At 36.6% G+C, this 24,496-nt stretch overlaps 1 protein-coding gene across 19 annotated transcripts in view; it reads right to left on the minus strand.

The window, feature by feature from the left end:
* The window catches only part of DPYD (dihydropyrimidine dehydrogenase), a 344,906-nt gene that overhangs the window by 114,936 nt on the left and 205,474 nt on the right, over nt 1-24,496 (minus strand). For 15 of the 19 annotated variants that reach the window (XM_071750810.1, XM_071750811.1, XM_071750816.1 and 12 more), the window contains one exon: nt 13,271-13,435. The exons of the other annotated variants lie outside the window; for them this stretch is intronic. In XM_071750810.1, the coding sequence (XP_071606911.1) occupies nt 13,271-13,435 (165 nt within the window). The remainder of the gene's footprint in view (nt 1-13,270; nt 13,436-24,496) is intronic. 19 annotated transcript variants of the gene reach the window in all.

The raw sequence follows: 24,496 nt of genomic DNA on the forward strand, positions 1-24,496 counted from the left end.
CCTGCAAAACCACACATGATCAACAAGTATTTTTGCCTCATTCTCTTCACGATCACTTCATACCCTTGCACCAAGCAGGGCAATTCTGACATTAAGCCTATCTAGCTTTGTTCAGGCACAGGAGCCCGCTCCAGTCTGGTATATGCATAAGCCTATATTTTATCTCTGTATTTTTACTTCTGTTCTCTCATGCAATCTTCAAGATATCATCTTATATCCCTTTTGAGATCTTATTCATTGCCATCTCCAGTAGTTCTTCCTGTGATCTTGCACAGCCAAAGTGTCTTCATGGTTTCCTACCTCCAGATTCTGTTTCTTTTATCATGTACCAAAGCAAACATAGTCTTCAGTTCTACTTTTTCTGCTGCTATTTGAGCTCATACAAATCAGAGCCGCAGCCCAGCAGCAAGACCATCTCCACAACTGCAATATGCCATCCACCTCCCTCTCACACAACTCACAAACCTCAAACTGCAACAAAGCCAAATACCAGATGTACTCACATATATTCATAGATTCCTATCCAGCATTCCAAATGAGCAAGATACCTCCTAAACTTGTGGAAGACAACTGTTTCCTGCTAGGCCCATGTCAATGTGAACCCTATGTTCATTTAATGATAGATCTGTATCAACATTAGCATTTCTCATACAAAATGAATTCTTGTTGAACTTTTCAATTTATTAGCAATAGGTTAGCACTCAATAGCTTCATGTCATATTCCAAGAATTTTTAAAAGACAAAAGAGAAAAAAAATAATAAGGTGAGGTAGGTAAGAAACATCCTTTGTGTACCATACAAAAACTTTAAAAAATAAATTAATATTTTCATTTGGAAAAAAAATGCTCCATATAGTTATTTCTACAGTGAAAATTATGTTAAAGTAGACCCTTAGCAAAGAAAGAAGCTACTCTCTGTCAGGCATATAACTTCTCAAGAAGTGGAGAGGAAAATCCATGCTTTCTGTTGATCTCTTCTTATATCCTTCCTAGTTATCCCCTGCTATCTCCAAGCTGGGGCAAAAGTTCAGGGAACAGCACTGCCATGACATAACCAACCTTCTGAGATATGATCAGAAAATTTCATCAGTGGGTAGTTTTATTTTTTTATACACAGACATTATAACTTAGTTAAGTAGCTAGCTGTTAGATCTGATGACCCAAGTAGGTTTTTTGGCTACACTCCAGCAGCAAAGTTGTTATAAAATTAAAGACTGGAAGTTGGCAACTACCTTCTGCCTAATCTTTCTCCTTAACTGCCAGTTCCACCCACCTCTTCATCTTGTAGAGAAGATCACCTGAAGATGCTAAGAAACTGAAAAAGGCCTTGCAATTTTCACTAAATATTTGGATGTTTAATAAAGTTGTTATGTAACTTGTTCAACGTAGTGGTATGTGATTGGACATTTCAAAACTAAAAAGCACTGAACAGAGATTATACTCTCACTCAACTGAAAGCACTGTCAGATGAATTGCCACCTAATGTTGGAGAGATTTTTATCAATGATCACACAGTATTTGTTGGTTTTGTTCCCAAAAAGACAAATTGAAGATAAATAAGATACAATGAGGATGCCCATGGCAGAATCAAAAGCAGGAGTTCTAGGAACCAGAGGGATGCTGACAGTACAACATTAAGAGAATGTAAATGTAACTTAGATACATTTTGTATGTCCACACTTTATCTTGAAATGCTCATACTGCTCACAGATAAGAATTTGGAGTATGCAAGGTTTAAATGCACAAAACAAGTTACTGCTGATCTATGGTCCTGCTGACCACCTAATTTGGCATGCTCAGCAGTTGCTACATAACCTCAATAGCAAGTGCAGTTCATTAGTTTCAACTAGAACATTAAAAAAGGAATTAATATATAAAAGCAGGGTAAACTGAGATCTAGAATATGAAAATGTGACAAGTATTAGAAGTCCAGTGAAGAAAACCATGTAAAAGCTTATGATCTTAAACTCAATGAGCATAAAAAGTTCAGAAGCTATAAGCAGTGTTGAGGGTGTAGATTAGGATCAGTTCAGAGCCCACTAAGAATTCCACTAATCTACATGATTCTTTCAGTGGATGAGGAGAAAAAAACCCCATCTTGGAACACATTATTCCCACATTTCGCTCTGAATTTGAGATCATTCCATAGCCCCCTCCCCAGAAAGCACAGGAGGCTGGGATATAATCCAGCTGCTGTCAATCAGATGGAAGAGCTGGCTCCAATTGTGATAGATTCAAGCATGTGCCTCTGTCTTTCTTACCTAAGCTAGAATATATCTGCACAGAGCCAGCTCTCCTACTCTCTACAGAGTTCATATGAGTAAAGTATACTCTTTAGTTGCTCCTGAACAAAAATAAACTGTTTGATGGTATAGCTGCCTCTACACCAGGGTTCTGCCAGGACAGCAGTTAGATGCAGTTTTATTTTTAGTATCTCTAGCCTACATAAGTATGTGAGCAAGACTTTTAAATATAGACCTAGCCTTCATAGTTTTCTTCATTAGAGCTCTAGAAGAATGTTTCAAATGTAAACCACATCACAGAAATTAAGTGCAGGGTGGGGCTACAAGAACAGCATATAGTTACTGCTTTTATCAGGTATAAATATACTTTCATATTATCATTGTGTTACACATCACATAGAAGAGAAAAAGTGGAATTATCTACATCAAATACTCACAATGCCTCTTAAAATACTAAAATCACAGCACAGCCAGTGTAAATGAATCTCAAAGCTCCTGAGCATTTTAAAAGATCAAATTTTTGTAATTTACCCAATTGCCTATGACAAACATCAAATAGAAATTGGGAAGAAGTATTTGGCTGATAAATGTTTTGCACAGGTACTAAGGCTAGCAGAATTTTATCATTCTTACAAAGTTTACATTTAAATTTTGATGGATTCTAAAATTTTGCCATTTAGGGATTTATTTTTTAACACTGCCACAAGGTCATTTTCTCCCAATCCATTGGCAACTTCTACATCCTCATATTAAAACAGTAGCTATCCAGAAAAGGGCATTTCCCAGGGAGTAATGACTGGCTAGGAGAAGTTGATGGCCTGAGGCACTGCTGAGGGCCATTAACCCTGGCCGGTTATTAATCGCGAGGAAATGCCCTGCACCAAGGTTGTTCCTGCTATTTTAAGCACAGATTGGTGGGGGTGAAATGAACATCTTAGTGTCCAGATTTTTTTAACACATGATGCAATTTCCTTTGTCGCAGTTTACAGAGGACATTTCTAGAAAGAATGAATGTTCTGCCTGATGCTCAGATGGATTTCACAGATCATTTTGCAGCACTCTGTTGAGAACAAAATAACTTAACAAACTGAGAAAATAGTTGGGGGTTTAAAGAGCTTTTCTTTTCTCTCTAAATAATGGTCTGTGCAGAAAAATAAAAGGAAACTCATACCTTAATATGTACAAAAATGTGCAACTCTTCACTGTCAGCAGTATTGCATTCTAGAAATACCTTTTTAATCACACTATCTTAACGTTTAGTGCATTTCGTTTGTAAATGCTCATGCTTAATGGCCATTCACTCTTCAAAAAAAAGAAACTTTTAGCATCAACATCCAAAGCACACCCTGAACCAGCCTGAGCTGATGCTAGACATTAAGGAGTTTGTCTTTTCCAATAATCAAGCAGATTGGGTCATTTTCTAGGAGATGGTTGGTGAAGTATTTCAGAAACTACTTTAATTTTCTCCTAGTTCTTACCCTAAGGCTAGAGTTTTAAAGCTGCACTCATAGCCCTCACAAAATTGTGAAAATTGTTCTTTTCTTGCAGGGATCAATAACTCACTCTCCAAATCCAAACAATATTCTTAGCATATGTACAAATAGTCCCCTGCCTTATTGAACTACTTACTATTTGTGAAATCCTAGCTGTGGAAGTAAAAGAAACAAAGGAAGTCACAGCATAGGAAGAAAGAAAAGTTCTGTATTAAATTAGTTCGACAAGTTTCTCAACAAAGCTGTAGTTTCCAAGTGCAAAACATAAAAGTTCTCACATTTCTCCTTAAGGTCCTAATTTGTCACCACAAACATAGCCATTAGAATCACAGATTGATTGTAAAAATCTCACTACATTTACCACGTTGTTCTATTTTCAGTTACAAACTGCACTTTCCAGCAAAAATATGTGCTTTCTTAAAATAAAATTGCCTCAAACTGATAGGCAGAGTGAGATTTGCCACCTCTTTGCCAAATTAATAAACATCAAAATGGATACTGTAGCATTTGGTGCTAATCACCATGACATGCCCTGCGTGATCACTTGAACATGGATGAACAGACATTGCCAGGATGTAAGTTTTTAGCAGACTTGTCTTTCTATATCCATCATATCTATCACCACCATCATCTGTGGTGACCCTCTCAAAATGCAGCCTTTCAAATCTTAGCAAATTGAAGACAGCACTTGAATTACAAAACCCTTAGCACATAATTTCAAACTAGTACTAGTACAAAATATATCTTCATCTCTGTTTGAGTTCAAGTATTGTTGTTACATGCTAATCAGATTGTCAAAATGTAATACAGGCACAAGGATCCAAAGACTGAGACAGGACTGGGAGGCAGGAGAGAGTTTCTGATCCTGGGTACAAATCAAACAGCTCTTTGTGAATTGACAATGTAAACTTGCAAGAATGGGCTACATAGCTCAGTAATCCTTCTTTGATGTGCATCACCAGCAATATCCTGTGAGAATGATCTCTGAAGCCTCAATGGCATCTGGTGAAGTGCCTCTTATTGCTCATTTCCACCTATCATCCTTCTGGTTCCAAGCCAGCTGCACCCTTGCTGAGACAGAAAAACCTGAACCACACAGTGTATTAAAAATGTGGAAATAAAATGAATCAATATACTGACATACTGATGTTTTTTGGGTTTTTCTCTCGTTTTCCCAGAAATTCTGTGTTCGATGTATTTATTTCTATGCTATTCAGAATTACACTGAGATTTTCATAGTGCTTTCTACAGTAACCCTGGTATAGTTAGCTTAAAATCAATCACTGCATATATCAATTTAGTACTGTTTCATTCCATGTGCATACTACATTTATCTTCATTTAATTTTATCTGTCAGTTTGTTGGTCAGTCACTCAGAAATGCAAGATCCTTCACAGCCCTTCAAAGTCAGCTCTTCTCTTTATCCCTACAATACTTACTATTAACAACAAAGTTTATATTCTTGGATTCTCTCTCTTTTCCAGATTGTTAATAAACATTTTAAATAGCACAGAACACAGCACAGTTCCCTAGGGAATTTTACTGGAGCTTTCTATCCACTGTGAAAATTAAGTATTTATTTCTCAACATTGTTTCCCATATTTAAGTAGTTATTTATTAATGTGGGTTTCTTCCCTCTCATCTTACAGTAGCATAATTTCTTTCAAGTCCTCCATTGAAGGACACTATCAAATGCTTTTGGAAGCCTGAGATCACTTTATCAGCTGAGTTTCTCTTGAAGCCCTCAAAGAACATTTTATAAGGCATAATGTTATTAAAAAGAGGTTTCTTTGCTCTTTTATTTTTTCTTTTTACTAATTCTATTTTTTAGAAAAGCTTCAAACAATTTACAGCTAAAGACAGAAGATTTATGGTCTTTAGCTGCCCTGATCTCTCCCAGAAGTTTTACATTCATCATGTGCTGATTCTCCACTAGTTTTCAAGCCTCAAGCAGATCTGTTATAGCCAATACTACTATCAAAAATACTGGTGGTAGATGAGAATTTTCCTGTATTTTTTCACCTTTTTTACTAAAACCTAAGCCTAAAGAATTGAAAATTTACAGCACCATTTTTGTTGCTCAGTCCCATCTCTATTATATGGGTCATATAAAGCCATAGAATTTTTTATGCCTTGTGGAAGAACTTTTCCCAGGAAAAATTCCTTCCTTGTACAAAAGTGTAATCTCAAAGACCCAATAGACTAAGATTTCTGTTACTAGTCTTGGTTTTGGTTCAGTTACTCTTGCAAATAGAAACTGCTGCATAGAAATGGATGGGCACTTCTGGTACAAACCCACTGTATAAATCAGGTTTCTCATCAAATTTCACCTGAGACTGCACAGAGGAAAGTGTGTCCCACTACCTCATGATGAGCTGAGCCATAGTCAGCAACAATGAGGACATTCTGAGGATGGGAGAGCCTAAAAACTCTGCTGGAATTTGTGGATGTAGTGCACTGTTTAATGTGTCTGCTCTTCTTTCGTGCCGGGTTTTTCTCCCCCTTTTCTAGGAAGCATTGTTCTGTGTTGGTTTTTTGTCCTCTCTTCCTTTTGGTGAAGAATGAAGAGAAAAAAGGAAGGTGGTCATGCTCTTCTGCTCACCACAGCAGTCACTGGACAGAGGAGTCAGCCAGTCTTGAGCTCCACACTAGCTAGGGCCGAGTTGTTTAGCTTGTGGGCAAGGTAACCAGTGTGTGTGCCTTACTGCAGCCTCATCCCCCCTCTTCAGCTAGGATTTCCTCTGATCTTAAGGGACTAGGCCTACTGCCAGTTTTCAGTAGTGATAGGGATCTTTTCCATATGGCGAATTTAACAACTGCTGTGTGGGTTTTTTCACCTCCTACCAAGCATCCATGATAGTTGGCTTTGGGAAGTTTAAGCTGCAGCAATCACAACTTCTGGAGTTTTTAAATGAGATTTGAGGATCTGAGAGTCAGATAAGGGAACCCAGGTAGCTGTTCTGTGCTTCTGGCCACTTACATGATATGGAGTGTGAAAGCTTCTGGACAGCCTGGCTTGTGGCTCCCTCCCCTTGTGCTCTGCCCTTTACAGTTCATCTGGAAAAGCATCTGAGCATCTACGGGGAGTCTTTCTAATAGGCCCAAGAATTCATGGCCTGCACCCTCCCTAGTCAGATCCACAGTACACTGGTTGCTATTGGTTCCAGATGAGGTCCACATGGGCACAACCTTATCCGGTTGTTTAGAAATGTTTTATTCCAAGTTTTAGGTGTTGTGGCTTGTCAAGATGTCTGTGACTTACGTGAGTGGACACCACAGTAGGCATTTGGAGTTTAAAATACTATTTCTTTGTGATGTAAAGGCAAACTATCTGTACCAGCCCAAGGAAAAGCAGGCATTTCTGGAGAGCAGCTGGCTGCCAATTTGATCTTCTGAACATGACTCCAGCAAAGATGAAGATGAAGGTTCTACCTTTCACCTCACTGAATTACCCACAATACAAATTATATTCCAAATTCCCAAGTATTCCAAATTTTAAATCCAAACAGTAAAACAAACTAATGCCTTTTGTAACCTGAATCAAGTAAAGAACTGGTATCTCATAATGTAACTACTATGTACACTACACAACACCCTACAGACCTCTGAACATCCATCAGAAATAAAAGCTATTACAATGCATGCAAAAATACATAAATTATTCCTATAAATCTAGTGAGAAAGCCATTTTTTGCCTTTTCCTCACAGTAAAGCTGTGAAGTTCATGATTCCTTTATATCTTCACAAATTTTCCACCTAATGTCTCTTAATTTTGAGTCACAGAGGAGATTTACAGCAATTTTAGATATTCTGCTCCATTCCTCCCAGTAACCAGATTTCCATGTTTACTACCAGAGCAGACTTAGAGAGGGAAAGGTTCATATGAATATACAAATGTTGTTCACAGTCTTTAGATGAAGACTGATATTAAAACCAAAGTTGGTCCTACAGATACACTTCATGTGTAGGACCCCACATTAGGGATTCACTTCAGCAAACTAATCAAACCCCTCCATGTAAACTGTACAGCTCTGTGGCAAATCTATTTCTGTTCATCTTACAACTTCAGAAAACCTTTCTGAACATTGCATTTTCCTGCACCAAAAGGTATTTACAGGAGCAAGGCATGCTGGATGCCTGTTGAATTGTTTTCTTGCTCTGTAACCTCTCATTTCCTCCTTTCCTCACAGAGAAGAACTAAAACAAATCTGATTTTGTTATCTAAAATAAAACCAAAAATCCATAACACTGAAACCAAATAAAACTGGACAGTCCTACTGCATATCTCTATCACAAGAAAAAAATGCAGAATATAATAAATTATAAATATAATGAAGAATTAATTACTCCAGTCCTGGGAAATAAAGAACATTAAAAAGCTAGACCTCCTTCCAATTCTATGAAAGTCTGTTTTCAACCTGGGATACAGCGTTCTGTTCTTGCACGCTCCCTAGCATGGCTATTCCTGACAGGCTATTCCAGGGACATTCTGAACAAATATGTTGAACAAAATTCATCTTTAACAGTTTCAGCATTGAAAATCTGCTCTCTGCTGAGTAACTGTCAGAGAGACTGTCAGCAACATTCTGCGAGCAGCAGAACAAACACTGAGACAAGAGTTTTCAGCTTAGTTTGGGGGTCCAAGAGTAATTAATTTCTAGCAGAAGTTTCTCAATTCAACACCTCACAACACTGATATTTGAATCACAGAATTAATGTCACAGCTGACCACTGTGACCTCTGTATGTTCCTAAGAGTCATGCAGCAGCCCAAACTTACTTGTGTTCAGTAAGGAGAAAAGAAGCATTTAAGACCTCAGTATAATGATAGAACAATATTGAAAAAAATATTACATTTGGCATCTTCTTCCAAGATTCCAGTTCATCCTTTCTGTACAAGTTTCTCAAACATTTGCTTGTTTGTAGGGGACTTCTATTGGCCCCATAGGAAATTACATTTCCCCTGCAGTCTATTTTGTTCATTAAGTGTCTGTTCAATGTCCTTTATCTATACTACCTCCTCCACGTGGTAAGACCCAAACTAATTTGCATATTGAGGTTTTTCATCAACTTACTTTTTTTATCATCTACAGGGCACCCACTAGGGGTTTTGGAAAGTGGAGAAAGTGGGCAACCATGCCCATCAGCAACTTCTTGCTGCAAAACCTTCAGCCCACATTTCTCCATAGAAAAGCATTTTACCTATTTCAAACCTTGCTCTCCTCAAGGTTGTTCTTCCCAGTGCAGATACTAAAGAGGTCTCAGAGTAATATAAAACTATAAAATATTTGGCCAACTACTAGGCAGTGTGAATATACAGACATGCCCGTGTGCCTAGAAGAATAGACATCTGTGTAAGTAGGTATTATCAACTCAAATGAGAACTCTGAGCTATGGTAAGCAAAAAGTTTTGAGGAGGAACAGCAACAGTTTGAATGCATTTTTTAATGCAACAAGTGTTACCATCAATATATCCCATTCCCTCGCAGTCACCAAAAATGATTCACATGGTTGGCAGCTTCACTGTACACAGAGATCCTTGTTTTACCAGCACACAAAGACGTGCTGCCACTACCACTGTTCACAGCTCCCAGCACAGGTTAAAGGCCACATTATAGCTAATGTAAAATATGTGAATATAAAATGTACTCATGAAGTTATCTTCCAAGCTTTCATAATATTTTTAAAAACTTTCTCAGACACTTTTCACGGATAAAGGTTTGTATATTCCTGCTGAAATAGAATTAAAAATATGTATTTTTGCACAGTTTTCATTCCTGATCATATCACTAGGTGAGTTCTACTTGGCAAACTTCGTATTTCTGAAATAAAACAATTGAATATACCATTACGTGACATTTTCTCAGCCACATTTTGGGTGGAAAGTACACCAGTATACCACAGGATCAGTTATCTTATCTCCTTGGTAAATAAAATATGGAGATAGGCCACATTGTGGCATTAGTGTTAGTTCTTTTTCCCAGTTAGTGGATGCACTTCAAATATTGAATGTTCAAATTATGATCTAGTCTTTTTAACAGAAACTGACAACTTTATGCAACCCATCTCTAGTGGGTTGACAGCAGCTAAGCCTCCACCCAGCCAGCTGTCCACACCCCACTTACAAATCTTGCCCTCTGCCATTTCAAACCAGTCCAAGCTGGCCTTAGAAAGGGGGAGTTTTCCTATTCCTCATTATGATGTTGAGATTAGACTGGAACAGCTTCTATTGCCCTTGGCCCCAAATAAGTAGTAATTGAATTCCAATATGAAGATCCTTATTATTGATACTTTTCTTTCCCTTTTTTTTTGAGTCTCAGACTAATATAGCACTTCATAAACAATCTTTTCAGAGATGGGATGCAAAATGCCAATAATAAGGTGTCAATTTAATTTTAATTCAGAAGGGATATTTTAATATTACATTTCAGACTATGAAATTAATAAAATAATTGTTCCATCTTTTCTCACTGTGAAGCTCTCACTCTCTACTATTGTAGAAAAAAAATATATATTTTCTCCTTATTAGTAGTTACACAGAACAATAAATCCTGTGGCATCAGATGCTATAAGTGGCCATAAGTCAGAAAAATATAAGTACTTCATAGATTCATAAAATAACCCCTTAGTTAGCCATGTAAGGAAGACGTTTGGATATGACAAAGATAGGCCAGTATAAACAAGTAAAACTAATATCTGGGAAAGTAAAAAGAAGATGACAAATACAAACAGACCAATTTTCTTTTCACTTTCACAGCTCTCTGACTGAAACAATGTTATCTTGGTACACAAGAGAGCAGTGGACACATAATTTTTAAAACTGCATCTTTTGAAAATATAACAATAAAGAACACTGAATAATAAAGTGTTTTAAACGGTATCAGCCAAGTTGCTGAAGTAATATCTTACTGAAATGCCTGAAGTACCAGAAAGAAAACAATCCAATTTTTAACTGCAAATAATTTTAACAGAGAAGCGCTTGATTTAGAAAACAAAACTTAAAATATCTCAGGCTTATACTGTGCATACCATCTGATTTCCTTTTGTGCGTATGTGTTCTCTGAGAGAAAAAAAAAAAAAAAGTAAAAAAAAAAAGCAATAGTAATAATAAATTAACTAAGCTTATAAAAGTCCCAAATTGAAGCAGCACAGATTTTTATGGTATGGTACAAGCAAACACACAAAATCCAAATTACTTTCTTCTTCTGATTTCTCCTCTGGACCCTTACTATTACTTAATTCACTGCGGGCAGCATTAAAGAAACTTCTGCTGGTGGCAGCTTCTGTCCTAGTTCAGCTGAAGTGAATTCATGGTTGAAGGAAGAAACTAATAGAAGTGGAACTGGGAAAGACCAACAGTCAGAGATAATCACAAGCCATGAGTGAGCATCAGCAGTCAGGAGACCCAGAGAATAAGGCTCTCCACCACAGGGGTGAAGACAGCACAAGGGTGATGTTAGTTCCTGATCTAAAGAGGCAACATCTTACACTTATATGACATTATCCACTGAGCTATGCCTGGTGGTTCTCTTTTGCACAACCTTTTGCATAATTTAGTTTACATCTTAGGCTTCATTAGAGGAATTTAGCTGCTCCTTTTGTATTATGGAACAAGGTAGGATGCTGGTCAGGGATCATCCTCTATTGAGGTAGCTATTTTTTTCATATCATTTTTATCCATAAAATAAATTCTACCTCAAATGACTCGTATTAAATAGCAAAGGTGATTATGTATTAATATTGAATTGTTTTAATAATTACTGTAGCAAGGTAAGGTTTTTTTTTCAGTAATCATTTGTGTCCTCATCTCAGTCTGGCTTTCATTTTAACAAAAAATTTTGTTCTTTACTTGCTAATTAAGCTCACCCCCCCCCAAAGCAGTTTTCTGAAACCTTTTGGTTTTGATAACACCCCCCAAACACATCAAATTTAAAAAGGCATCCTAGAGGAGTGAACAGGAATTTGGGAAAACATTTCGGCGAACTCCAGCTATACAGAATATTTCAAAATAAGCATCAAGAGATTTCTACAGTGAACAAAAATCTATCTTCAATTAGCAACAAATTTACCATTGTATTTATGACAGTTCTTAGATGAGTCCATGGGCAGGTTTTTAAAAATCCCTGTGAGCAAAGCCAAGGTCTACCACTAATGCTGTTTTCCCCATGCTCATGCAGGCATTAACAGCCTTAAGGATGCCTCAGCAGCACCCACAGTCAACATGCAGGAGCTGAATTCACATTCTCAAAGTAATAACTTGTATGGTTGGAGATGATCAGAAGATGCTCGCCCTGGGAACTAAGCAAGAGTGGGACTTCTCCATCCCACACAAGAGGCTAGGCCTCAGAAAATTCAAATTTTCCTTTAAAAATTGTTGCTAGTGCTTTTCCTGACAGAAGAGAAAGGTTTGGTCTCAAGTACAAAATGCTGCAATAGATTTTTGGTAAGAACTGCAATGGGAGACTATTCCCACAGCAGAAATGGCTAACAGTCTAACTGCAGGCAATATCCAGAACTTTGGCAAAGGATGTTAAAATAAAAATCAGATAATATGGTTCACACTTTTACTATTATGAAGCCCAAGTGCAGTAAAGTGAGACAAACCTCAGCAAATAAACACAACTCCATCCATAGAGAAGATAGGATATTAAACATACAGCACTTACCTTTTTCTACCAATACAGTGTGTTGAAACATTTTTTATACTTGATGGATGATGCGTACACTTAAACTCCAGGAATAAAAAAAACAAACTGTCTTTATGCTATAACATATTCAGGAATGTTAAATTATTTTTTTCATAGCTGAACTATGGAGCTAATAACTTCAAGACAGAAGATATGTAAGCTTTGGGATTTCTAGCTCTATCCATTTGAGACAATGACTGAGGTGAATTTTACTTCCCACCTAGTTCTTATTCACAAGAACAGTAGCTGAAAACCATTTATGCCAGCTGCCTGGCATCATTGCTCCTAACTTGGATTGCAACATTCTAGACAGATATTACCCATAGCCAAGAAGGCTCTAACAAAACTCTCTCCATGAAGTGAATTTAACTTTAATTCAATATTGGGTTTAGGGTTTTTTTCTCCTAAAGCAGCAATTGCTTATAAAATATTACAAGTAGCTTTCACATTTTCATTAAGAATGAAAATAATCAAATAATCAAATTCACTTCACAATGAAAATTATTATTGTAGTTACATCTTTAAATATGTTCTTAAACACAAAATAATTCATGCAAGAATTGACAAGCATCCACTCTGGGATCAATTCCTTCCCTTGATATTATCTATTTGAATGTAAACATCAACCTAACTAAAAAATCACAATCATTCTCTGTTTGTATAACAGTATTTTCACAGAATGTTCTGTTATAAAGATTATTTGCATGGACTTTTCTGGTTTTTAATATCACATTTGTTTGTCAATTGGCATTCTGTTTAATAGATATTAAACAGATGAGTTTTCACAAGTCTATGATCTGAAGATTCTAAATAAATATATGGGATGTCTATGACAACAGTGGTACTTACATGGTTTGGAAAGTCAGCCTTAAGTTCAGCAATACTTCTACACCAATATGCTGCTGTTTTCTCACTGATCAGTTCAATGTTAAGAAAAGAGCCTTGGCCTGGGCCATACACGGGACCTGAAGTAATTCCACGCACAATCCTTGGAGAAACGTTGGTTACAATATCCTGCAAAACAGTGAAACCTTTCAGATTAACTTTGTAAAGTAAAGCATTGTCAGTGATCTGTGACCGAAAATATAAATTTAAAAATATCAGGTATCTATAAAATGTACTTTTATTGTGAGTAAAAACCACAATTATAGACCAGTTCTCTAAATTAGCAGATTCTCTAATTACACTCTCTATATCAGGTGACAAAAATGTTTTCTGTGTGTGTGAAAAGGTATGAAAACTAGCAAGCAAATGGCAGTATGGGGCACCTATAAACTGCCATAGAAAATTTAAAGCATTTAAATTATGCTTTTGTGTTGGGCAGTGGGCATACAAGATTTTATGTAAAAACCTACCTAGGTCTCAGTAATGTAACAGCACTCATGGGAATTATCCTCCCCAGAGAGGATCAAAGCCCATGTCTTACACCAGCACATGAAGTTCAAAGAGGCACTGTCTGATGAAGTGTCCAGGTGACAGGTCCCGATACCAGCAAAAGCAGAACAGTGTCTCAAACTTCACAAATTAAATTATTAAGAGAGATCAAAATATAAAGCAAAAAATACTGAAAATTAAGACCAATACTGCAAAGCATGACACTTCTGAAGGTCAATATCAGGTTAGCAAACAATTTTGAAGCATTCAGTAAACACACAAAATGTTGACTTGTTTAGTAGTCTTAATTAAGTGGCAATGTCACCATATCTATATTAACAAAGAACTGCAAATTCTGACTTTATTTAAAACTAAAGAGAAACATAGATGGCAAAAATGTTCCATTTGCCAATTTTCAATTAAAAATAATTTTGAGTAAGGGTCATTTATTTACAAATGTATCAGAATTATTTAAGTACCCCTCCTCACCATCTTGCCATTTTTAGTGAGATAACATGAACCTCCATTAGTATATAGCAATTAAGGTCAATTTACATATTTTAATTAAGAATCATCCCATATAAAACAATTAGGGTAATAGGCATACTAACTGGATTTCATAACATTTGGACATTTTTCCAACTAGATAGACAGGAAACCTTAATTAGCATTAATTAGCACTGATCTGCATATGTTTGATAAGGCATACCCTTGCCACAAAAGATTATTTATTCCTGAATCTGCCAAATGCTGCAGTTACAGAGGATAAAGGAACTTTTCTTCACATTGTATGTAAATTTGAGGTAATAATTTGCTTATAAAATTAAATTACTTATTATACAGTAAATATGCACTAATATTTTATAATGATAGATAATTATATGTCCATTAACATACGTAGAAATGATGAAAAGTAATCTCCCCAGTTCATCTATTTTCAGGCCCATGGAACATGGACATCACAATAATCCCTAATTTTCCCATCATCATATTTTCTCTTCATTACAAAAGCTTTGCCTTCCTCTCAATAGTTAAGTTATATTTTCAGAAAAAATAATTTAGAACATTTTCTGAGTTTATGCAAATTAAAGCCAAACAGCAAAACACACTCCCCTCATTCCCCAAACAAATTACAAAAATTGCAGTTTATGCAGAAGAACCATTTACATCAGTTTGTTCCATATTATCCTCTTGAGTGTTTCACTCTTTTTAAATTGCCTCAGAGGAGCTTGTGCTCTGACTTCATCCCAGAAAGCTATTCATATATACAGGCCACTGCTATTGCATCATTCAGAATGCCAAAATATGAAATATTAAATAAAAATAAAATAAAATCAATTACCTAAATACTGGCAATACAACCTTACCCCTGGAAGCACAGGGTGCACATGGTCTTTTACCAACAGGTAAGAGTCACTTTAACCATGCTGCAAGTGACCATGAGCTTCCCTTTCTCATGCCCCAAACCAGTCAGAAGCTATCTAGCTACATCAGTGTGGCATTAAGCCTGAGCTAAGTGCCTGTCTGTTGTTGGGAATTATTATTCTTGGGTTCAGTGCAAATTATGATAAAATGAATGTGCTCTGATTTCTACTTTATGACTAACTTGTGTATGTGTATATGCCAGGCAATGCTACAGTACTGTTTGTTATCTTGCTACACGTATGTTTTGTTGTTCTCTCATTTTACTACAGGTAAGAATTTGAAAACTGAGATATTACAGCCTAGATTCTTGTGGGACACTCACAAAGCCTCTGTCTGCTTCCATGTGAAAGCACTCTGAAGTTTTTGTATCTGCTCTGGGTCTCCAGGCAATCTCTTTTCTCATCTAAGAACAGAGACCCTGTTCATACCCTGTGACTGCTGCCAGATCCCCATGGCTTCTACTCACTCTTTCCCAGAGCTCTCTCATAGCAGACATCTGAGTGATGATTTATCTCTCCAGGACCCAAGAAAGTTGAATCGGTTAATGCACAGACTTTGCAAACTGTCTTAACAGCAGCTACTCTTCACTTTAATGATCACAAGAGCTACGCAGAGCCACATGAAACAGTAAACAAATGTACATCTCTCTGCCTACATTTCCTCACTCTTGAATTTTATTTGAGATTTTGTGAGATCGTCTTTGGTGATCAGGGAGCTTTCCCTCCCAACCCCTGCCAACCAATGGCTGCTCCTCTGAATGGGGCTTCCACTGTCTCCTTGTCTCAGGACTCCTCCACTGTGTCACTGTATCATTTCATTGTCTCTGACCAATCTGCTTCTGCTTCAAAAATCCTTCCCAGCTTTGAAATCCAAATATTACCACAAAATCACAGAAGTAACAAAACGAAAAATTGTCTTTTTGAGATGCCTGTGAAATACCTACACAGAACTTGCCTTCATTACCACCTTCCTGCCATGGTTACAAAAGCTAAACAGGGAGAGAGGCAAAGGATCTACTGGCTGGGCTTAGCCATCTTTGAGCCTTAGGAGTGACTTTTCACAGTATCATAGCTTCTTTCACTAGAAGCATTTCTGATGGCTGGCCAATTGTTACTGATGACTTCAAAACAGCAGGTAAGGTCAGACTAGCTGAAATAGCCACAGTGCTCTAGTGCCCAGGGCTTGTGACAGACCATCCTCTGGTGGTGTAATTAATCATGGATTTTCGTTGTCCATAGGAATTGTGCACTAATCATTCCTTTTCTTTTCTGAAACTGCAGCTTTTCCATTTATCCCAGCTATGCACACAACTTTTTTGTTATTAGTAAAAAAATGCTACTTGCATAAATGACAACAATGATATTGGAGCAAGTCTGACCACTTCAAGTCAAACACTTCATTGTCTGAACCTAAAACTTTTTCTGATTCCAAAAAACCTGACTGCTAAAGAGACATGACCTGACAGATGAGTTGGTTTGGTCCCCGTATGCAGCTGAAAATAGAGGTTCACATACAGGAACAGGAGATTATCCCCAAACTCCAATATGAATCACGTATCTCCTCATGCAATGGAAGCAATGAAGTGTCCTTGGGAACAACAGCACTAAGCTTTCATGTAGTGTGAAGACCAAGGATTGAAGAATTTTAGTAATGAGTAACTAGGGGACTGCAAAGCTCTTATCTGACCACAATAAGGACAAAGGTATGAAAAAAAAAACCCTAAAATTATTGGCAAAAGTACACAGAATAGTCCATAGAAAATTACTTTGTTTTCTGGGGAATCTTGCAAATTAATGTAGATTCGGGGTTTAGAGAGACTGTATTCAGCACTAGATTACCACAAAATAACTTGGTTTGGGAGAATTAATGTAAGCAAAGAGAAACAGTGACAACTAATGAAATCACAGGCCAACTGTGAATCATGAATATTTCAGTCACTGTGTTTCTTCTTTTGCCTCAAAAGCTCATTCTTTTTCCTTGGAGAGCACAGCAGAAAGAATGCCATCAATCCCTCAAACATATCTAGCCTAGGACACCACCTAAAAAAAGTGGTGTTACATGGATAAAAGCACCAATATCCTGCTGCTTTTTGATTCCTTTTTTCTGCTTACGAGTAATTCTGTTATCCTGATAACCTGAGATTGATTCAATACACATTACACAAATATTTCTATTCCTGTTGATTAATGAATTAACACACTAAGAAAGAAGAAAAAAAAAAGATCTAGGGTGTTGATCAGGCCCCATTTGGCCTATTAATCTCTGAAATCTTTAGTCATATGTCCTGGTTTGGGCAGGTAATAAAGGTAATTTTCTGTCTTGTACTTTTGCTTTCAGCTACATCTCTTGTATATTTGTATATATTTAGTAATTTTTCCTATTTATCATTACTGTTTCATTAAAGTTGTGTAGTTTAGTTTCCAGCCCATAAGCCTCTCTCCCTTATTCTCTCTTCTTTCTTTATCAGGGAGAAGAGAGGGATTAATAGAGAGGGTCTGTCATTTGGTTTAATTGCTGGGCCAGTGTTAAACAGTGACAGATCTATTGGCGCTCAATGTGGGGTCCGAGCTAATTGGCTCGAGTCCAGTTTAAATTTTGACTAATTTGCCTGAATAGTTTGAATTCCAGCTCCAGTGGGAGGATACCAATATGGTTTTGCTGAGTGGGAATCAGACCTTTTTCTTTGGAAATTTCACAGGGTTGGAGATTAAACCAGTCATGCCGTACCTTTGGTATTCAGGGTATGTGATATGTGTTTTTGCAGCTGGAATCAGTGTTAATATGTGGTTTGGTTTTGTAAGAGCTGCTTGAGAAAAGTAGTTATGATATGATCTGCAATACTAATATACAGTGCAGTACACGGTGCAGTGGTGTTTTATACAAGGATTAAAAACTTTGTTGGTAATTACATTTTCAGCCTTCTTTTGAGGAAATATACCACTCTTGGGCTGAGTTCACTGGATTCTAAATGGCATTATGCTTATTATAGTTTTGAATCTCCTGATTGCTGTAGTCAGAGTTTCTCAGGTGTGTGTAAGTATTCTCATATATTATCATATGTTGGTGAGAAGTAAGACAACTACAATTAGGGGAATGAGCACACCTCGTACAGAGAGCACCCCCACTACTGCCTCTGCAGCTGCTTCTCGCTCCCCCTCACGCAAGGGCACAACTTGTGAGTTTTGCCAGTGTATCTGCTACAGAGTTTGTCAGCATGAGTTTTGCCAGCATTGCCAGCGTACCTACAGCTGCTGCCTCTGTACCCACAGACACTGCTGCTGCTCAGAAAGTGAGCCCTGCTGCTGCTACTGCTGCAGACACCACAGCCTCTCCCCCTCAGCCCACACAGCTACTTGTTGACCCTGTGACCAGGAGAACAGGAAAACAATGGAAATCAGAAAGTAGCTGTAACCTTTCAAAGTCTGAACGAGATGATCAGGTGATAGAGGAGATGGAGGATACTGCCTTCCTCATAGAGCAGCTAAAGCAGAGTCAGCTGAGGAGGACTCAGACTCAGAATCTGCTCAGTCCTATTCCAAGAGGGATTTGCATACTCTGAGAAAAGACTTCAGCTGTTTTTCAGGTGAACCACTTCTCACTTGGTTACTCCGATGCTGGAAGGAAGGGGCTGCTACCATAACATTAACTCTGAGAGAAGCCAAGCAGTTGGGATCCCTGACACTGGTGCACAGTGCACTGTAATGCCATCAAATCAGAAAGGAACAGAATCCGTCACTGTTTCTGGAGTGACGGGGGGATCTAAAGAACTGAGTATTATTTGAGACAATATCTTAAAGAACAAATACTCAGCACTTTTTTGTCAGATAAATGTAAATAGAGTTGCTAATCAATTCATCAATCCATGCCTTACTGTATGACCCAAAAAGTTCTTTTGCTTCCCTTTGTCCATATTAGTAGTTAATAATTGCCACAGTTTTGTGTTCTAAAATACAACCATGTCATTCAATCTGAGAGAGAGAGAGAGAGAGACCTCTACATCTGGGCATCAGGGACATTTTGAATTTTAAGGGACTCAGAGGGGTGTCCAGCACAGTGTTGGATCATGTGATAAGCTCATTCATTGTGTATTTCTCCTAAACTAATCAGCAGAGAAGTAATTCACATAGTGAATATAAACACTGTCATCTGCAGACGTGGAAGTTAATGACCCATAGAAATGAATGAAGCCATCTCTCTCAGAGTTATTGTTTTAGGGGACTGAAGAAGGCAGCTCTCCTTTAATTGGGTTCATATTTTTATTTCATAATCATGTCTCCTAAAAAACTAAAAAAAGAAAATATTTGGGAAAAAACATTGCATAAAATGTTGGTTGTGTGAATATATAAAAACATTCTCCCAAAAGGTATACTACAATCTATTCAAGTAACGAAGTACATTAGGCAAATAACATATCAAAACTCTGATGTGTTTCCATTGATTTGCAGAGCTTGAAGCACTCTTTTTTTGCCATTTTCCCTCTAAATATTACAACTAGTTGTATTTTAATGAACACTTGCAATAATAAATTTGCTTAAGACAACACATAGGTATTTATATTTGGGATATAGAAATAAAAATAATTAACTATACCTCTAACTAATATATTAACTTGTTGTACAACTATTTACTCCTGCAAGTACAGGTGTTCTGCAGTGTAAATATCTGCAGCACAATTAAGGTTTTGAATAAGATTTTTTAATTTTAAAAATGCATTTAATCAGACTATATCAAGTGTTAATGTGTTTTCTTCACTCTGAGAGGCTTCTATGAGACACAGATTTGCTGTGCAGCATTGACCCCCAAAGTCAACAAAAGTCACTGCATATGTCAAATTAAGCTTTTCTTGTCTTTAACTTATAAAAGTAGATAGAATTGAGTGACCTTTGTCAGTTGCTTTTATTAATATGAGAAAAAGATTTATACAATGACCAGATTACTACTCTTTATAGTTAATTTATTTGACCTTTCTTTCTTCTAGAGAGAGGGCATTATACTTGCTAAGTGGAGTATGTATCTGTACATTCCCAGAGTTACTACTTACTAAATGTCAATACAAACACCAGAGCATCCTTTGTGAAGAAGAAATCTAAAGAAATCCCTTATTAATGTAATTTTAGTCAAGTATCTCAAAACAGCATACTTAAAGTTAAGTAAACTCCAATGTAGAAAAAGTCCAAATGTAAGATTATGCTTTCCTATATTCAATATATCACCTTCTTAACGTGAACAAGAGAACCTAGTAGCTGAAAAATTTAGGTATTTATACAAATGATGAGGTACTCCTTTTCCTCAGATTTTCAAAATGTATTGAAATGGCTTTAAAGGTTTCAAAATCTAGTACATGGCAAATGTTTTTAGAGGTTATTTTCTAAATGCTTTAATCAACCCCCCAACTTCAAGATTCATTTTTCTCTAGTTTCTGCTAGTTAAAGTAGAATTTGACTATGTCACCAAAGCAAAAACATGGAGGAGAAGGAGACATTGCCCTTTTCTGCCTAATATTGCTGCAGCTAAAGTTTTCTGGAAATCTAGCTCACTGCTGTTTGCACACCCCCATAGGTACAAATGACATCACAGATATCTACTCCTAATTCCCTGCCAATGCTCATTCAAGGTCTTGTGATGATTTTCCTCTCCTGTGACTCAGCCATCTAGCATCACCCCTTCTGGAGTTTTACCCATGCACAACAAGCAAGGGGAAGCTGAAGCAACAATACCACTTCACACAACACTGTTCCTATACATCTTTAGCAAGTTGTTGCTCACCTTCTCTCCTCCATCAGAGCTGAGACGTGTGATGCCCTCTGCAGGGTCTATTTTCTGAGGTCCAAAGCTCTGACTTGCTCTGCTGAATTTCCCCAAGCCCAGATTTTTTTGCAGCTGAGCAAAATTCCTTTTAATAGAAAGCTAAATCCACAGCAAGGACCTCCACTAACAAAACCATCCCATCAGGTACAAACATGCATGATTATTTTCTATTAAGAGCTTAGCTGCTGGAGTAGGACTTTTACAGTTTATAGTGAGACTTACTGGCTTATGGAGGAAGGCAAGAAAACTTGCTTATGATTTCTGCCCAGGAAGGTTTGATGTCGCTACTGGCACCTTCCAGTGCACAAACCAATGTTATGTTACACATAATGCCATTGAATTCTTAACACTTGTATTCAGCATTTTATTTTAGTGAGGCAATAGGCCAGAGGCCAGACATTATTCTTCCCATATGACTGCAAAAATTTTGAGTCACTTCTTCACTCTCTTCTCCTCTTTTCCACATTTAATACAGGAGTCTTTTTTAAAAACTGAAACCACCTTGGCAGGAAAACTTATCTGAGAACGTCCTACCATGCAGAAACTGCTCTAATCTCTCCACCAGCAGGTATGAGAAATTTAGTACCATAAAGACACCTACTTTTTTTCATTCCTTTTGTGAACAAGACCTACCCCTCTTTCCTCTTCATTGCTTTCCTTCTCTTGAAGGCAGATAGCACATAATGACAAAATGATGTAACATAATTATTTCTCAAGTTCTCTTGCCAAAATAGGAACTGAATTTGAAAAAATCTATAATTTCATCAGCCTTCCAGGACTGTTCATGTTGGAGATTCAAAACATAAGAATTCTGATCTCTCCACTAGTACAGAACAGATCTTGAAAAAGATCCTTGCTGTTACTTATAAATTACACATCTTCAACTTTCATATAGAATATCTAGTAGGCTATAGATGGGAAAAGGATACTTTAAAAACTATTCTCATCTGGGTTTTGATGGCTGCTTGTAACATGTTTACAAAGATGAAAGTGCCCAAATCTGAAAGTCCCTTATATCCTGAAAGTCTGGACTACAAAGTTTTGGTAAATCCTCATTAATATGCTACTCTAGTTTTACATTGAATAAGCTGAGTTATGGAAACGAAATTTTAAAAAATAGACTGTGACTTCATAAATGTTTTTACAACATTAAACTATCCCAATTGTGGTTATTAAATCAATTTAACACTACAGCTGAAGCAAGTAAGCCAGCTTTCCAAATCAATAAGATAGCGGAGAAGACTGCAGCCCCATAAGGGAAAAAGCAATGCCTCAGGATTTTGGAGAAAAACTCCTGAAGCACTCATATTGTGTGGAAGACAAATGACAAGTGAGAGGCTTAGTTACTGTGTATTTGATGTTTTCTATATTATCCGATCAGTGCTTCAAGAATAAATCATCAGAAACTTCAAAATTTACAAACATCAAACTTAATTGCTACCTAAGCTTTTATCATTGCTGCTTGCTTGGCCCCCAACCTTTCTTACCAATACAGTTTTCAGACAGCAGGCCATCACTATCCATAATTTATGACTAAAATAGCAAAACCTCAAGGTTTTTAGATAATTTTACTAGATTACAGTATAAAATAAAATATTACTCTCTTTACCTTAGAAGAATCTTGGAACATCCAATCCCCATTTCAAGTCAAGTGAAAATGGTCAGCTGCCCCAGCTTAAAAAGCAGCAGTTCCCCAATCTTTGTTAATTTGTACATCTGGAGTTGACCAGAAGCACTAATTTTATATACTAGAGATCCAGAAGACAAACCAGGAGATTAAAATACAAGGCAAAAGCAATATAAATTATGAGCAAAATTACAAAAAAAAAAAAAAAAAAAGGGAGATCAACTATATTGTTTATGCCAAATGTTCAAGTATCTATTTTCTACTTGAGTCACATATTTTACAAGAAAATGAAGTTTTGATCTTTGTTTACAACTATTCACCTGAGAAGCTTTTTTTAAAATACAAAGCCATAATGCTTTCCAATTAAAAACATTTAATACTTTTTCTCATTTTTCACATATTTGCTTGCTTTCTAGACATTATAATGTAAACTCATCTGTATTGTAATTACAAAAGATAATTTAAAAATTGTATTATGTCCTACAGCACTTTGGCTTGACAATTATTAGATATTATATTCAACAGAATACAAAAAGCAATCTTTATCACAAGGTTAAAATTAATCTTTTAACCAAAGAGGTTTTCAGAGAAAATCCAAATTCTCATCAGCTTTGTATCAGTTTCTCTGGGAGAGACAGGGAAGTGAGCAAGGGAGAGAAGAGAAAGGAAAAAAACCTGAAGGACATTTGAAAAATTTCTCGCTACTGTTCAGTGTGAGAACACATTTTATCAGTTTTCTGATAAAGGTGTAAGCAATAGGACATGATTAAATTTCTGCTGTCAAACTGCATTGTGGTAAAAAACTATACTCAAAGAAGAAGAGAGAAGTAGATTTACAGTTTTTAAGAGTATCTGTATTCAGTCATTCCCTTTTGGATCTGTTTCTTCGGTGTGTGATTTTTAGATCTCAGTGTTTTGATGTAGTAAACTACCAATAGATGAATGGTTCCTTTTTAGTTAAGCAATCACGTCAAGAGAAAGCCCTCCCAACGTTTGAAAGAAAAAAAAAAAAAAAAGAGGAAAATACATTATTGAGCTAACAAAGAAATTTAGAAATAAGAATAAAGCATGGAGAAAACGTGAAGTAAAAACATCTAGTAGCAAGTTCTTCAGAAATTTTCTATCCACAGCTTCTTGTCAAATGATTTAAGATAGGCAGTCCATAAGGTACTAGATAGAATATCTTGAAGCTGTGTAAAAACTCAGTTTTCCTCTTCTACTAGTTACATCTTTGTGTCAACAAAGCATTATTTGTGTAGCTTGGAGGAGGTACTGATGAGCTTTATTAAAAAAAAATAAATTCTGTATCTGTACCTCACTCTCTAAATTATTGACAATGCATTCCTGGAGAATAACCCAGAGCAGATGCTCATATGACAAGACTGGATTCTATTACTCTGCAAAATGCTACAATACTAATTATTTGTGGGGAATAAAACAGGAGTACACAGATTGATAAAATATCTAAAAATTACAGCTTTTGATCTGTATTCTGAAGTGAAATTCCTCTGATGTGGCTTCTGAGGAGCTGTGTACATACGCAGAAGTGAAAAAATAATACGTATTAATTAAAATATAATAATGCTGTTTATAATACTTAGCCTTGAGACTCCAGTGGATTTAGATCATGACAACGTAGCTTGGCTCAGGAGATTAATTCTTTTACAGACATCTAAAAGTATTAGTCCACTTGAAGCTGTCAGAGAATATGATAATCAAATTGGTGATCAAAACTTGTGAAAGGTACTCAACTGAACAAATAAGGGAGCAGCAGGAAGTTTCATAATTGTAAAAAAATTCCTGACAGAAACAGCAAACAATGAGAAAATGTTGTTTTTTCT

The sequence above is a fragment of the Heliangelus exortis genome, chromosome 8, assembly GCF_036169615.1.
Source record: "Heliangelus exortis chromosome 8, bHelExo1.hap1, whole genome shotgun sequence".
NCBI lineage: Eukaryota > Metazoa > Chordata > Aves > Apodiformes > Trochilidae > Heliangelus > Heliangelus exortis.